This window comes from Gorilla gorilla, chromosome 5 (assembly GCF_029281585.2).
Source record: "Gorilla gorilla gorilla isolate KB3781 chromosome 5, NHGRI_mGorGor1-v2.1_pri, whole genome shotgun sequence".
In the NCBI taxonomy this organism is placed as follows: domain Eukaryota; kingdom Metazoa; phylum Chordata; class Mammalia; order Primates; family Hominidae; genus Gorilla; species Gorilla gorilla.
The window spans coordinates 173,902,583-173,920,000 of NC_073229.2; the positions used below are offsets into that span (position 1 = coordinate 173,902,583).

At 42.0% G+C, this 17,418-nt stretch overlaps 1 protein-coding gene across 2 annotated transcripts in view; it reads right to left on the reverse strand.

Annotated features, from left to right (window-relative positions):
* Window positions 1–447: 447 nt before the first annotated feature.
* NUP43 (nucleoporin 43) overlaps window positions 448–17,418 on the reverse strand; it is a 24,284-nt gene continuing 7,313 nt past the window's right edge. Inside the window, exons 5-8 of one of the 2 annotated variants that reach the window (XM_055390831.1) lie at window positions 16,806–16,941; window positions 14,667–14,818; window positions 9,818–9,940; window positions 448–5,352 (exon numbers count right to left, since the gene is read on the reverse strand). In XM_055390831.1, the coding sequence (XP_055246806.1) occupies window positions 5,123–5,352; window positions 9,818–9,940; window positions 14,667–14,818; window positions 16,806–16,941 (641 nt within the window). In that variant the 3' untranslated portion in view covers window positions 448–5,122. Of the gene's footprint in view, window positions 5,353–5,395; window positions 5,640–9,817; window positions 9,941–14,666; window positions 14,819–16,805; window positions 16,942–17,418 lie in introns of those variants that run through there. The other variant, XM_063707945.1, reaches the window with a different exon arrangement.

Below are 17,418 nucleotides of genomic sequence, written 5' to 3' on the forward strand. Positions count from 1 at the left end.
AAAAAGGCCTTTGACAAAGAGGAGTAATTTTTAAAGGGAAAACAAGATTGTGAAAACAAGGTCAATTAACAGTGACTCATTGCTTACTATGGTTCAGATACTGTTAAACACTGTTACACGAAGACATGGGCGCTGTTCTTGATCTTGTGGCCCAGTAGGGGGAGACAGGCTCCTTAACACACTGCTTTGCACACAATTTAAGTTCTGCACAATGGGCTTTTGAAGCAGAGTGCAATTTAGTCCGGATTGCTGGAGGCCAGTAAAAGCTGTCTGGAGAAAATGACACCTAGAAGGAGTCTTGAAGGATAATAGGATTTAGCCAAAAATGGAAAGAAAGAGAAGGAAACCTTTACTGGAGAGACTATAATAATCAATTTTGAATATGTGAATATGTGATGAGAGGAATTTTGTGTGTGTGGCTCCCGAGATAAGACAGATAGAAGCAAATTTCAGTTCAGTATATGAAAATTCATTTATTTAGTGAAACCCTACATTAAAGCATCCCAACACAAAGCAGATTCGAACATAACAACTGGTGATTGGCTCATCTCATAGGCTCACATCATCAGTGTGTTAACATACAATAGGACTGTACCCTTTTACAGGATTGAGTGTTTTGGATCCCACTCACACACTAAAACCCTGCCATAAAGTTGTATCAATTAGGGCTGTTCAAATGTGAAACTGTATTGGAAAATGGGAAACTTTATCTCCATATATACGTATATTTTTTGAGATGGCGTTTTGCTCTTTTGCCCAGGCTGGAGTGAAGTGGCACGATCTTGGGTCACTGCAACCTCTGCCTCCCAGGTTTGAGCAATTCTCCTGCCTCAGCCTCCCGATTAGCTGGGATTATAGATGCCTGCCACACGCCCGGTTAATTTCTTTTTGCATTTTTAGTGGAGACGGGGTTTCGCCATGTTGGCCAGGCTGATCTCGAACTCTTGACCTCAGGTGCTTCACCCACCTCGGCCTCCCAAAGTGCTAGCATTACAGGTGTGAGCCACCATGCCTGGCCACCATATGTTTTTAAGTATAGGTTGGATGATAATTTGTTGGGAATACCATAGAAGGGATGATGAAATTTAGGCTGGAGATGATCACCAAGGTACTTTCTATTTCTAAGATCCTGCAACCCTTGAAAGACACTCTATTTGACAGTTTCATGAATAAAGGTAGTGACAATGAACAAATTCATAAATTACGGTGTTATATTACATAAAGCTTAGTTTCTTATTAAAATTGGCAAAACTTGTCAATTGGCATGAAATTTAATGCTGTTAAAATATACTTTCTCTTATGGTTACAAATACTAAGTGGCTCACGCCTGTAATCCCAGCACTTTGGGAGGCCAAGGCAGGCAGGCAGATCATCTGAGGTCGGGAGTTTGAAACCAGCCTGACCAACATGGAGAAACCCCATCTCTACTAAAAATACAAAATTAGCTGAGCATGGTGGACAGGGCAACATGATGTTGTCTTAATAGTGCAACTACAGGACAATATGTTGTCATTTAACATGTTCTTTTGTCTCCTGTAGTGTCTGTAAAGACAGGTAAATCAGGTTCAGTTTTGTTGCTAGGAGATAGGGAAGGACAGCTAGGCTGAAAACAGTCTTTAAAGTGATATTTAGGGTAACAGCAATTATCTAAATTATCTGGTCTACTTTTCAGTGCTAGGAAAAAACCTACCCTGAGCTGAACAAGTGTATAGTTTTTACTTATTCCTGGAATGCCACAAAATGAAAGACAAGTAGTTTCTTCTGGGCAAGAGTATTTCATAGGTGGTGTTATTTACTCCTTTTATATAACATCAGGAAGCACATAATATCTACTTGTCTACTTTTGTGATATTAAGATTGACAAGAGGCCAGGCACAGTAGTTCAGGTCTGTAATCCAAGCACTTTGGAAAACCAAGGCAGGAGGACTGCTTGAGGCTAGGAGTTGAAGACCAGCTTGGGAATATAGCAAGACCCTATCTCTACAAAAAAATTTTAAAAATTAGCTGGTTGTGGTGGCACACACCTGTAGTCCCAGCTACTTAGGATGCTGAGGTGAGAGGATTGCTTGAGCTTGGGAGGTTGAGGCTGCAGTAAGCTGTGATCATGCCACTGCACTTCAGCCTGGGTCACAGAGCAAGACCCTGTCTCCCCTACCTACCCCCCGACCAAAAAAAAAGCGTGTATGTGTTTCTCATCCTTCAAAGATGTACAGTGAAGAATTATGATTGAAATGACATCTGGAATTTGCTTTACAGTGATCCAGAGCAGGGGTGGGGAATGAACAGCAGCAGAGATAAGACTGGCTGTGTGTTGTTAATTGATGAAGCTGGGTGATGATTACACAGGTTAATAAAACCATCCTTTTCATATGTTTGAAATTATCCATAATAAAAAGAAAAAAACTTCAGATACATTAAATTACATTCCAAATGCAATCATTACATGCAAAATACAAAACCACAAAATAAAAGGAATTACAAGTTAACATTTATATAAACCTAGGACAGGACAGCATGATGCCAGGGGACAGAAAGTATTAAGAAACAAATCAAATGATTTGGCTGGCACGGTGGCTCACGCCTGTAATCCCATCACTTTGGGAGGCTGAGGTGGGTGGATCACCTGAGGTAAGGAGTTCGACACCAGGCTGGCTAACATAGTGAAACCCCGTCTCTACTAAAAATACAAAAAATTAGCCAGGTGTTGTGGCGCACGCCTGTAATCCCAGCTACTCGGGAGGCTGAGGCAGGAGAATCGCTTGAACCCGGGAGGTGGAGGTTGCAGTGAGCTGAGATCGCACCACTGCACTCCAGCCTGGTTACAGAGCAAGACTCCGTCTCAAACAAACAAACAAAGAAAACCAAAAAAAAAACACCAAGAATAAAAGCCAAGTTTTAAAAGAAATGCAAATTAAATCAAATAGGCGTTATAGCACTAATCATAATAGTGAGAAGCTGGAAACATGAAATAATAATAGGCAACCAAATGAAATAAATTATGGTACACACACGTATACCTCAGAATATTACACAGCAGTTCAAAATGATAATAGAAAAAAATGTGTTTACTGCTAGGGAACGTGCATCCACAAATATGTATATTTCATTTTATTAAAAAATTATATACATTGATGGATAGAAACAGATAGGAAAAGAATATTGTCTGTTTGAAATTCTAAGTACTTAAAATTTTCTTTTGACTTTGCTTTTTCTGTAATTATTTAGTAGTAACAAAAATTCTTTAAAAAATTAGTCCCAGCAATAATACTATACACAGATCAAAAACCCAAAACCCCTGAGGTAAAGTGGCATTAAAAGACTTGAAAATAGGTAGGGCGCCGTGGCTCATGCCTGTAATCCCAGCACTTTTGGAGGCCGAGGCGGGCTGATTACCTGTGGTCAGGAGTTCGAGACCAGCTCTGGCCAACATGGTGAAATCCTGTCGTCTCTACTAATACAAAAATCAGCCGGGAGCGGTGGCTCAAGCCTGTAATCCCAGCATTTTGGGGGGCTGAGGCAGGTGGATCACGAGGTCAGTTCAAGACCAGCCTGGCCAACACAGTGAAACCCCATCTCTACTAAAAATACAAAAATTAGCTGGGTGTGGTGGTGAGCACCTGTAATCCCAGCTACTCGGGAGGCTGAGGCAGGAGAATTGCTTGAACCTAAGAGACGGAGGTTGCAGTGAGCTGAGATCATGCCATTTCACTCCAGCCTCAGCAACAAGAGCGAAACTCCATCTCAAAAAATATATATATTTATTAGGACAGAAAAGCAAAACCTTACCATAATTCCATAACTATGATTATTGGAATTACAAAGTAAATGAACACTTCAATTGTCTAATAGCAGTGATTTGTCATTAAGGTCTCAGGTCAATAATACATTTAAAATCTAACAAAGTTTGGAAAGGTAGTATCATTAAATTATCTTAAAACACTACATTAGTTCATTATTATCCCTGCAGACAAGGATAAAGATGGTTGGTAACACTATAGGTGGCTAAAACAAAGTAAAAGGATCAAAATGGCAAAATTCTTTACTCTGATCATATCATTTGATTAATCACACTTTTATCTATCACATTTTTAGTTTGGAAATAGTTTGCTTATCAATATAGAATTCTACTTTATTGCACAATGTCCAGTTTGGCAACTTTCAGCTATGCTGTGAAGCTAAACAAAAGCAAAGTTGGGTCTAACAAGCTGAAAGAGTTCTGCTCAAAAACCTATTCTGAAAAAGGAACTTGTCAAAACATTTTCACCTTAAAAAAATTTCAGGCCGGGTGCAGTGGCTCACACCTGTAATCACAGCACTTTGGGAGGTCGAGGCAGGTGGATCATGAGGTCAAGAGACCGAGACCATCCTGGCCAACATGGTGAAACTCTGTCTCTACTAAAAATACAAAAATTAGCTGGGCGTGGTGGCGCACACCTGTAGTTCCAGCTACTCAGGAGACTGAGGCAGGAGAATCGCTTGAACCTGGGAGGTGGAGGTTGCAGTGAGCCGAGATTGCACCACCGCACTCCAGCAGAGCAAGACTCTGCCTCAAAAAAAAAAAAAAAAAAAAAAAATTGAACACAGCTACACATCTTTGTCATTTTTGCTCTACTCAATTCTTTCTGAAAAAGTTTATTATTAAGGAAATAAAGTGTGGAAGGATCATAGGAAATACTTGCAATAAAAAGAATAATCATTAACATTGGCAACTGCCATTAGGAAGGCGTATACGCCACATACTACTGATAAAAATTGTAGGAACCCATTGGTAGTTCCCATAACCACCATTGATGTGTTAATTCCCACAACATCAAAAATTAAGAATTAGTTCCACAAGCTGTCTGTCAATAATACTCTGAAGGCAACCTATTCATCAGCACCAGAATCCCACTGATTTTCTTCCACATGTTCACAATCTTTTGCCATCAGTCATCTATCGGATTCTACAACTGTTTGGGAGTGTCAGGCTAACAAAAGTCAAAACTGGGCATTGACATTAATGGTAGTTTACTGATGTTTCCCCTGCAAATCTCGTATTTTCTGATAATAAAATTTTGCACAGAAGTTGGATTTCAAAAGGCTAATTGTATGTTCTACCTGAAATCTTATAATTATAGTACTTCTACGAAAAAAGATGTCTAGTAACATAAATTGCTTCTGCATCGGTTCCACAAACAAGACAAGGACCTAAAACATCCAAACTGTTCACAGACAGAGACCTACTGGGAAGTAAGCTTGTGATTTCAATTCGGTCTTTTGCAGGATCAGTGCTGAGCCAGGAGCTAATGACAGACTGGTGAACATTAGCTTGGTTACTAATGCTATGAGACAAAAAAGTACTGCTTCTTCCTCCTGGGAGAAAAAAAGAAAAGGAAGAAATCTTTCAAGATGATTTTTATATTAGTAAACATTCAAACTTCTACTGATATTTAGAAAGGTGATGATATCAATGTGTTTAATTCTCAGAATAATAGGCTAATAATTCCATTATTATACATCACCACTTTGGACCAAAGGCTTATTCAGTGATATTAAATATTCAAATTTCCATGGGATAATATGGATACCAAACTTGAAGTCTTCAGGAAAAGCAGGTGATTTCAACTGACTGTCTTTCTGTTCATCTTTTAATGGAAAGTCTCAGAAAGGTAGCAAAACGGCCAGCATACAAGTTGAATAAGGAAAGAAAAAAAAGAAACCAAAAATGTAGGTAATACATGGAAATATAAACTCTTGGGTAATAACAAAATAAAATGATCATGAGAAAGAATTTCTAGACATATTTCTAGATGAACATTTCTAGAAATATATTTCTAAATATATATTTGTTACTATATTTCTTAAAATATAATCGCCTTACCTCAAATCTTTCATTCTTATGCTTTTTAGATAAATGTTCTTACAAGCAGATTAGAACACTACTAGATTATAAGGTTTTATCTCTAACAGCGCACTGTACTTACTATAGAATAAAGTGAGGCAGAGGCAGTATATTTCAATTTTAGTCATTATTCGCAACTTACTTTCCTCTCAACTTGCTGTCATATCAAATAAGTACAAATTTAATTCACTCAACAAATGACTGAGTACCTACTATGTGCCAGGCTCTGTGCTAAGTGCTCTGTGCTAAGTGCTCTGTGCCAAGTCCCTATGTCTTGAAGCTTAAAGATTAGTACATTTAAAATCTTGCTGATCCTTTAAAATATGGCTGAACTTCCTTCTCTAAGAAAACTTTGAAGACTTTGAAGACAACCTCTACTTCATGTTTTTCTCTTTCCTTGAACCCTCAGCACTTGTATGTACCATTAATTTACTACTTTATAACAATTCTTATATCCTAATTGAACTATCCATGCCTCTGTCCATGACTAAATATGTCTTAAGAGCAGGATGCATATTTTATATGTTTCACTTTTTTTCACAGTGTCTAATACTGTGCCTTGCAATAATAGACACAGAATAAAGTTTTATTTCCAGTCTAACCAAGGTTCCTTAAAAGTAAACTTGCAAGTTCAAGATTGTGCGGTTAGGGGAGGAAGGAAGTAAAAATGAAGTACATACTTAGTTAATCCTTAGATGAAACTGTTTGTTTCTCTGTAGATGAAGTTATAGCATGGACATGCATGCATGCTCCACACATGCTCTCCGCTCCAGAATTTTTCTGGAGAAGTTTTAGAATTTTTTCCCCCTTAGTTTTTCTGTTTATCTTTTACTGCCCCTACATTTTACATTGCTCTTGGACGCTGTAAAGATTAACACATTATTCAAGCCACTGTGATAAGACTCCTTCCTCATCTCCCTGTTTTCCACTTTTCTCCTCCCCCTCCCATAAGTCTGAAGTCCTTATCATGGGCTACAAAGTCCCAGGGCTCCTCAGCCACCAGTCCTTATCTCCCACCACTGTACCCTGCTGCCTGAGCTCCAACCGTGGTGTCCTTGCAGTTCTCTGCCTGTCTCAGGCCCTCAGCATTTGCTGTTTCCTCTGCCTGGAATGCTTTCATGTCACTTATGCCTTCACTTCTCTTAAGTCTCTGCTCAAATGTTCCTTCTGCCAAGTGGCCTCTTCTGACTCTCACTAGAGTAGCTCCCCTCACCCGTCTTTATTCTTTATCCTCCTACTCTGCTGTATTCTTCTTCATGGTAATTAGCAGTGTATTTGGCCATGTTATTTTCCTTTTTCTTTTCTTTTTTTTTGAGATGGAGTCTCGCTCTGTTGCCCAGGCTGGAGTGCAGTGGCGCGACCTTGGCTCACTGCAACCTCCAACTCCGGGGTTCAAGCAATTCTCCTGCCTCAGCCTCCAGAGTAGCTGGGATTACAGGCACCCACCACCACGTTCGGCTAATTTTTGTATTTTTAGTAGACACAGGGTTTCACCATGTTGGACCAGGCTGGTCTCGAACTCCTGGCCTCAGGTCATCTGCCCACCTTGGCCTCCCAAATTGCTGGGATTACAGGTGTGAGCCACCACGCCCGGCCTCCTTTTCCACTTTGCTGTGCTCCACTATATACTGTAGGAGGTGGAAGTCGGTAAACTCCACTTTCCAGTCTGCTTTGCCATCTGCCATCCAGATGGGCCTTGCCAATAGCAGGTATTAATGGTGGGTGACTGGAAGGCGGAGGGAGAAGCAGCTCCTTCCTGCTCCAGGTTTCTGGCAACAACACTGGTGGTAGTTTCAGCCTGGTTGAGGGAGCACCTTTTCTCCTAATTCAGAACAAACGTTTACAGCATTTTCAACAGTGAAGTAGCAGGGGTACTAACAATTACTATTTCTGGGTGTTCCCTTTTCTTCCTATTTGTTCTCCCAGCACCCCTCCTATTACCTTTTGTTTTCCCAGCCCTTCTAACACATGTGAGACCAATTCCTTCTACATCTAAGGTAGTTTCTGACATTCTAATTGGACTCTTACTGATACATTATCTATTTTTTAACTGTCTACTAGAATATTTGCTCTATGCGTTTCGACATTTCGTTCTGCTCACTGTTACACGCCCTAACACCTAGAAGAATGCCTACCACATGGTAGGCATTCAGTAAATATTTCTGAATAAATGAATAAGCAAAAGAACTTTGGAACCACAGACAAACCCTCAAAAACAGGAAACTTGGAAAATGCAAAAACACATAAACCCCGATTACAAGTGCATGGTCTTTGGCTGACCATAACCTACAACTGACTGTAATGAGGAAAGCACGCCTTTTTTTTTTTTTTTTTTTTTTGAGATGGAGTTTCGCTCTTGCTATCCAGGCTGGAGTGCAATGGTGCGATCTCGGCTCACTGAAACCTCTGTCTCCCGGGTGAAAGCAATTCTCCTGCCTCAGCCTCCTGAATAGCTACGATTACAGGCATGAGCCACCACACCCGGCTAATTTTGTATTTTTAGTAGAGACGGGGTTTCTCCATGTTGGTCAGGCTGGTCTCGAACTCCCAAACTCAGGTGATCCACCTGCCTTGGCCTCCCAAAGTGCTGGGATTACAGGCGTGAGCCACCACACCCGGCCTGAGATCAGGCCATTTAACTTGAGAAGAAACCAGTACCCTCAGTTACATCAAATATTAACTTTTTTCTTGCCATTCACACAAACTTGGCAATGCAATATGAAAGATTTGCCAGTGTCTATGCTATGGCATGAGGGTCCAGGTTAATGGCACTCACAAAGGAGAACCTTGGCTGTCTCAAGTGAGCCAGCTTACAGCATTTCTAGCCATCAGCCATACAGTAGTAAGTAACTTGACAGTCAGATTTCAAGCCCTGTGATACTCAAATTTACTCTGAGGCAAGAGAATAAAAATGTTTTGCCATTAAGTAAAAAATACGAGGATGTCTAATTTGGTATTTAAAAGTATAAAATGGCTGGGTACAGCCAGCTCATGCTTATAATTGCAATACCTCGGGAGGCCCAGGCAGGAGGATCACTTGAGCTCAGGAGTTTGAGAGCAGCCTGGGCAGCATAGTGAGAGCTCATCTCTACAAAAAAATTAAAAAAAAAAAATTAGCTGGTTGTGGTTGCAAGCATCTCTGGTCTTAGCTATTTGGGAGGCTGGGGCAGGAGGACCACTTAAGCCCAGGAGGGCGAGGATGTAGCGAGCTGTGATCATGCCACTGCAGTCCAGCCTGCATGTCAGAGTGAGACGCTGTCTCAAACAAAACAAAACAAAATAAAAGTATGATAAAATTACACATAACAGGCTGGGCACAGTGGCTCATGCCTGTAATCCCAGCACTTTGGGGAGGCTGAGGTGGTCAGATCACTTGAGGCCAGCAGTTTGAGACCAGCCTGGCCAACATAGCAAAACCCCATCTCTACTAAAAATACAAAAAAATTAGCCAGTTGTGGTGGCACACACCTGTAATCCCAGCTACTAGGGAAGCTGAGGCACAAGAAAAGCTTGAACCTGAGAGGCAGAGGTTGCAGTGAGCTGAGACTGCACCACTACACTCCAGTCTGGGTGACTGAGTAAGACTCTGTCTCAAAAAAAAGGCCAGGTGTGGTGGCTCACTCCTGTAATCTCAGCACTTTGGGAGGATGAGGCAGGCGGATCATTTGAGGTCAGGAGTTCGAGACCAGCCTGGCCAACATGGTGAAACGCCATCTCCACTAAAAATACAAAAAAATTAGCCGGGCATGGTGGTGCATGACTAGTAGTCCCGGCTACTCGGGAGGCTGAGGCACGAGAATCGCTTGAACCCAGGAGGCAGAGGTTGCAGTGAGCTGAGATCGTGCCACTGCATTCCAGCCTGGGTGATACAGTGAGACTCTGTCTTAAAAAAAAAAGAAAAAAGTACACATAACAGTATTCATTAAAAAGTTTTACCTTGGTGAAAGAGTGACGACTTTTCAGGTACATCTGTGGAAGCATCCCAGTGCCAGAGGGATCCATCTTCAGAGCAGGTAAAAAGATGATCTGGGTTGGATGGGTGAAAGTGAACTTCCCACACTAAGAGACAAGAATCAAGAAGCTCATTCCTGTGCAGATTCGCTGAACAAACAACATTAAACCCCCATCTCTAGGCATCATCTTCCATTATCCTCCATCACATACCTTCGAGCCTCAAGTCTGTCATAAAAATTAAAGGCTTCAGAATTAAAGAAAAGACATAATGTAACTTTCCAATGGCTATAACACATATAAAGGAAAAAGAACACTTTAGGAGGCTAAGGCGGGTGGATCACCTGAGGTCAGGACCAGCCTGGGCAACATGGTGAAACACCATCTCTACTAAAAATACAAAAGTTAGCCAGGTGTGGTGGCGCATGCTTGTAGTCCCAGCTACTTAGGAGGCTGAGACAGGAAAATCACTTGAACCTGGGAGGCAGAGGTTGCAGTGAGCCGAGCTCGCACCACTGCACTCCAGCCTGGGCGACAAAGTGAGACACTGTCTGAGAAAAAAAAAAAAAAAAAAAAAAGAAAGGAAAAAGAAGCCAACTAAATTTGCATACTGGGCAAGGAAATAAATGAAAATAGTAGCCAGGCACAGTGGCTCATGCCTGTAATCCTAACACTTTGGGAGGCCAAGGCAAGTGGATCACTTGAGGTCAGGAGTTCAAGACCAGCCTGGCCAACATGGTGAAACTCCGTCTCTACTAAAAATACTAAAAATTAGCCAGGCATGGTGGTGGGTGCCTGTAATCCCAACTACTCAGGAGGCTGAGGCAGGAGAATCGCTTGAACCCGGGAGGCAGAGGTTGCAGTGAGCCAAGATCACACCATTGCACTCCAGTCTGGGCAAGAAGAGCGAGACTCTGTCTCAAGGAAAAAAAAAAAATGTCCAGGCGCAGTGGCTCACGCCTGTAATCCTACCACTTTGGGAGGCCAAGGTGAGTGGATCGCCTGAGATCTGGAGTTCAAGACCAGCTAACCAACATGGTGAAACCCCATCTCTACCAAAAATACAAAAAATTAGCCCAGCGTGGTGGCAGGTGCCTGTAATCCCAGCTACTTGGGAGGGTGAGGTAGGAGAATTGCTTGAACCCGGGAGGCAAGGTTGCAGTGAGCTGAGATTGCATCACTGCACTCCAGCCTGGGCAAAAAGAGCAAAACTACGTCTCAAAAAAAAGAAAAGAAAATCATTGCTAAAACATTTAACCCTATTACTTTATGAAAAAGCTTATTTTATTTTATTTTTGTTCTTTTAAATAGAGACAGGGTTTTGCTATGTTGTCTACCTTGGTCTTCTACTCCTGGCATCAAGCAATCCTCCTGCCTCAGCCTCCCAAAAGTGCTGGAATTACAGGTGTGTGCCCAGCTAGGAATGACTGTCTTTTACGGAAAAGTTTTTTTTTAAATTGGTAAGTTGTCTTATTTTTCAATTCCTATGTCATTAATATATGAAGATTATATTATTGGAAAAACTGAGAAAGACCCTAATGAAATATAAAAATGAATTTCTAAGAGGCAATATCCAATATTGGTTAATGCCAAGATTCTGAATACTTCTGGTCTTTATCACAGAAATAGCAACTGACTTCTAGCAAACCAAAATTTGGAAATGTTCCAAGAATTTGGATCCAGTTTCAGATGGAGGGCTTTTTATTTTTTATTTGTTGATTATTTATCAAGAGAAACTACTTCTTAGCCCACATATGTATGCTTCATACTTTAGGAACACAGGTCAGTGACAAACTTCTACATAATTCAACTCAAAGAAATTCTCTCTCTCTTTTTGAAACAGGGTCTTGCTCTGGCGCCCAGGCTGGAGTGCAGAATGGCATGGTCATGGCTCACTGCAGCCTTGACCTCCAAGGCTTAAGCAATCCGCCTATCTCAGCCTCCTGAGTAGCTAGGACTACAGGTATGTATCACCATACCTGGCTAACTTTTGTATTTTTAACAGACATGGGGTTTCTCCATGTTGCCCAGGCTGGTCTCAAACAACTGGGCTCAAGCGATCTGTTTGCCTTGGACTCCCAAAGTGCTAGAATTACAGGCATGAACTACCGTGCCCAGCCCCAAAGAAATTCTATTCCAAAATCACATTCAATTCTGAAGGATACCAGTCTTCCTCATTTCCTCAAAATCTTTTTTTTTTTTTTTTTTTTTTTGAGATGGAGTTTCACTCTTGTTGCCCAGGCTGGAGTGCAATGGTGCGATCTTGGCTCACCACAACCTCTGCCTCCCAGGTTCAAGCGATTGTCCTGCCTCAGCCTCCCTAGTAGCTGGGATTACAGGCATGTGCCACCACGCCCAGCTAATTTTGTATTTTTAGTAGCGACGGGCTTTCTCCATGTTGGTCAGGCTGGTCTCGAACTCCTGACCTCAGGTGATCCACCTGCCTCGGCCTCCCAAAGTGCTGGGATTACAAGCATAAGCCACCCCCCCCGGCCATCATTTCCTCAAAATCTTTTATGGAATCATAATTTCTATAGAAATCTAATAATAAAAAAAATTAGCTAGGTGTAGTGGCATATATCTGTAGTCCCAGCTACTCAGAAGGGCAAGGCAAGAGGATCACTTGACCCCAGGAGGTTGAGGCTTAAGTGAGGTACCATGCCACTGCACTCCAGCCTGGGCAACATATTGAGACCCTGTCTCTACAAAAAACAAAAAATTAGCTGGGTGTAGTGGGGGTGCGTGCCTGTAGCCTCAGCTACTCGGGAGGCTGAGGTGGGAGGACTGATTGAGCCAGGGAGGCAAGGCTGAGGCTGCAGTGGGCTGTGATCATGCCACTGCATTCCAACCTGGGTGTGAGAGACCCCATTTTAAAAAAAATATATAGGGCTGGGCGCAGTGGCTCACACCTGTAATCCCAGCACTTTGGGATGCCAAGGCAGGCAGATAACCTGAGGTCAGGAGTTTGAGACCAGCCTGGCCAACATGGTGAAACCCCATTCCTACTAAAAATACAAAAATTAGCTAGGCATGGTGGCACATGCCTTTAGTCCCAGCTACTAGGGAGGCTGAGGCAGAAGAATGGCTTGAACCCAGGAGGCGGAGGTTTCAGTGAGCCGCGATTGTGCCACTGCACTCCAGCCTGGGCGACAGAGCAAGACTCTGTCTCAAAAAAAAAAAAAAGGATAATCCATTCTGGCATGATATCAAAGACAGAGTGAGAAAATGAAAAATTTCTGTCCGGCTAAATCATCTCTACCAGAATCAAAAGAAAAAAAAAAAGCTTATAAATCTATTGTTCATGTTTAAAAAAATGATGTAATGCAACAATAAATTGAGGAGCACAACATTTATTAAGAAATATGACAAAGAGCCTGCATTTGCATGGGAAAAGGGCATTCTTGCACACTTCACTATGGCATATAAAATGGTATGATTTTTATCACCTTTTTTCAGGGAGTGGGGTCTCACTATATTGTCCAGGCTGGAGTGCATAGGTGCAATCATAATGCACTACAGCCTTGAATTCCTGGACTCAAGCAATCCTCCTGCCTCGGCCTCCTGAGAAGCTGGTGCATGCCACTCACCTGGATTAAACTAGTATTATTAACTTTTTAAAGAGGTTATGTTGCCTAAGCTGGCCTCAAACTCTCAGGCTCAAGCAATCTTCCTGCCTCAGGCTCCTGAGTAGGAGGAGCCTGGAACTACAGGCATGTGCCAATGTGCCTGGCTTAAACTGTTATTATTTTTGTGTAGAAAAATCTGTCAATGCGCTATGCAAAATGTTTGGCCTAGCAATTCTACTTCTAAAAAATTATCCTAAGAAAATAAGAACATAAGGCTGGGCATGGGCATAATGGCTATGCCCAGTACTTTGAGGGAATCGTGTAAGTCCAGGAGTTCAAGGCTGCAATGAACTATGATCACACCACTACTGCACTCTGGCCTAGGCAACAGAGAGAGAGACCCTGTCTCCAAAAAAAAAAAAAAAACACAGAGATAAATATCTAAGGATTCTCACTACAGTTTTGGATATAAGAATGAAACCTGTGGTTGATGTGGTGGCTCATAACTCATACCTGTAATCTCAGCACTTCCTGAGGATCACTTGAGCCCAGGAGTTTGAGACCAGCCTGGGCAATAAAGTGAAACCCCATATCTACAAAAACAAACAAACAACAACAAAAAATCAGCTAGGCATGGTGACACACACCTATAGTCCTATCTACTTGGGAGGCTGATGCGGGAGGATCACCTGAGCCCTGGAAGTCAAGGCTGTAGTGAGCCGTGACTGCACCACTGCACTCCAGCCTGGGCAACAGAGCCAGACCCTGTCTCTTAAAAAAAAAAAAAAAAAAAAGCCAGGCACGGTAGCTCATGCCTGTAATCCCAGCACTTTGGGAGGCCGAGCTGGGCGGATCACCTCAGGTCAGGAGTTCAAGACCAGCCTGACCAACATGGAGAAACCCAGTCTCTACTAAAAATATAAAATTAGCCAGGTGTGGTGGTGCATGCCTGTAATCCCAGCTACTCGGGAGGCTGAGGCAGGAGAATCGCTTGAACCCAGGAGGCAGAGGTTGCGGTGGGCCAAGATAGCGCCATTGCACTCCAGCCTGGGCAACAAGGGTGAAGCTCCGTCTCCAAAAAAACAAAAACAAACGTTAAAGAACTTAAATGTCAAGTAAAAAGAAATTACATAACTATTTAAATTTACACAATTCAGCCATTAAAAGCTATGATGTAAAATGATCCACATGTATCATTATGGAAAGGTGCTTATTATATGTCATATAACTCACCCAATATAAACTTTCTGTATCTTCACAATACTTACTTTCAGCTTCATGAGCCTTCAGCAGAGATACAGGCATAGTACCTTGTCTAACATCCCAAATACTCAACATTCCATCTTGGCCACCAGTAGCTACAACATGCTGTTGGTTGGGATGTCTATCAACACAGTGGAGTGGCACTCGGTCACCAGTCCTTTTGTGGGAGATAACAATGACATCAAAATCAAATAAAGTATAATTTATATTTGTGTAACACAGGAAACACGTTTTTTGTTTGTTTTGAGACAAGGCCTCACTTACCCAGGCTGGAATGCAGCGCTGCAATCATTGCTTACTGTAGGCTCAAACTCCCTGGGCTCAGGTATCCTCCCACCTCAGCCTCCTGAGTTGCTGGGAGTACATGTGTGTACCATCATGCCTGGTTAACTTTTTGTATTTTTGTAGAGATGGGGTTTCTCCATGTTGTGCAGGTTGGTCTCAAACTCCCAGGCTCCAGTGATCTAGCCACCCTGGCCTCCCAAAGTGCTGGGATGACTGGTAGCTGTGCCCAGCCTGTTTTTTTTTTTGTTTGTTTTTTAACAGACCAGGCTCAGTGGCTCATACCTGTAATCCCAGCACTTTGGGAGGCCAAGGCAGGTGGATGACTTGAGGTTCAAGACCAACCAGGCCAAAATGGCGAAACCCCATCTCTACTAAAAATACAAAAACTAGCCAGGCATGGTGGCACATGCCTGTAGTTCCAGCTACTTGGGAGGCTGAGGCATGGGAATCGCTTGAACCCGGTAGGCAGAAGTTGCAGTGAGCCAAGATCATGCCACTGCACTCCAGCCTGGGTGACAGAGTAAGACTCTGTCTCAAAGAAAAAAAAAAAAAAAAAGAGACAGGGTCTTGTCTTGTCACCCAGGCTACAGTGCAATGGCCTATCTACAGCTTGCTGCAAGCTGGGCTCAAAAGAGCCTTTTGCCTCAGCCTCCCAAGTAGCTAGGACTACAGGCACATGCTACCGTGCCAGGCTATTTTAAGAAATTTTGGTAGAGATGGGGTCTCACTGTGTTGCCCTAGCTGGTCTCAAACTTCTCACTGCAGATAATCCTTCCAAAATGTTGGGATTACAGGCATGAGTCACCATGCTCAGCCAGGAAACATGTTTTATATGGTAACTAAGTGACAACTTAGTGGCTGGAGCTACTGGCTGAATCTTTTTTTTATTTGAGACAGAGTTTTGTTCTTGTTGCCCAGGCTGGAGTGCAATGGCATGATCTTGGCTCACTGCAAACTCTGCCTCCCAGGTTCAAATGATTCTCCTGCAAACTCTGGCTCCCAGGTTCAAGTGATTCTCCTGCCTCAGCCTCCTGAGTATCTGGGTCTATAGGCACGCGCCACCATGCCTGGCTAGTTTTTGTATTTTTAGTAGAGACGGGGTTTCACCGTGTTGGCCAGGCTGGTATTGAACTCCTGACCTCAAGTGATCTGCCTGCCTCGGCCTCCCAAAGTGCTGGGATTACAAGCATGAGCAACCACGCCTGGCCTGGCTGAATCTTAATGATACCAAAAAAATGAACTAAATTAGATATATTTCTAAATAGTACAATTTTGAAATAATTCAAGGCCACAATTATTCATTTTCACTTCAATTTGGAGACATGGAATGAAAGACAATCCGATGGTAAGATGTACAAATCACATTTCCACTTGTTAAATTATTTAAAAACTCATACATCAATTATACACTAAATATTATTTATCATCTTATTTAATGCTTAGTTTATGTAACTATTTTTTCAGTGTGACACATTCTATTTTCTTATGAGAGAACGTTGTACACCTACAAAGGGGGATTTCTGCTCAGAAAAAATATTTGGAATTATATTTTTCCCCCAATCATTACATCTGGAGTATATTTTATCCATTAAACAATCATTGAAAGAGCAGAAATAAGTTCTCCATGAAATAATACAAACTTCAAAGAGTAAAGGCTCTGAATCACTATAACAAATAATTACTAAATGAAGCATAGTAGTATCAACCCCGTCAAGTTATGCTTGCTCTACCAAATTTTAATCAGGGATCTCCCTCTTAAAATGCAATTAAAATTCAATATGGCTTAAAGCCAGTAGCTATAAACAACCTAATACATTAATTTGTGGATTACATTACTGAAATTACAAATCAACACTTACAGTGACAATATCTGAGAAGGCTCATTTCCTTGTTGTCTGAAATCCCATATTTTCAACTGTCCAATTGAATTTACAGTAAGAATCTCAGGAGTTCGAAGAAAGGTTACAGCATGGAGTGTACTACTATCTGCATTGTCTAAAAATTTAAAAAATGGTAGTATGTGTTAATGAGTCCCCTTTTTTTCCAAGAAAATCTTAAATCGCACTCCTTTCATGGATTGATATATTATAATTTCCAGTAACTTGTAATTTAAATTTCTATAGAAAAATGCATGGTTAATGTATATGTTTAAATGGATTCTCTTTGGATGGGAAAAATATTTACTCACAGGACATCTGAACTGTTTTGTTTTTTTTTTTTTGTTCGTTGCCCAGGCTGGACTGCAAAGGCGCAATCTCGGCTCACCGCAATCTCCACCTCTCGGATTCAAGCTATTCTCCTGCCTCAGCCTACCAAGTAGCTGGGATTACAGAAATGTGCCACCACACCCAGCTAATTTTGTATGTTTAGTAGAGACTGGGTTTCTCCATGTTGGTCAGGCTGGTCTCGAACTCCCGACCTCAGGTGATCCACCAGCCTCGGCCTCTCAAAATGCTGGGATTACAGGCGTGA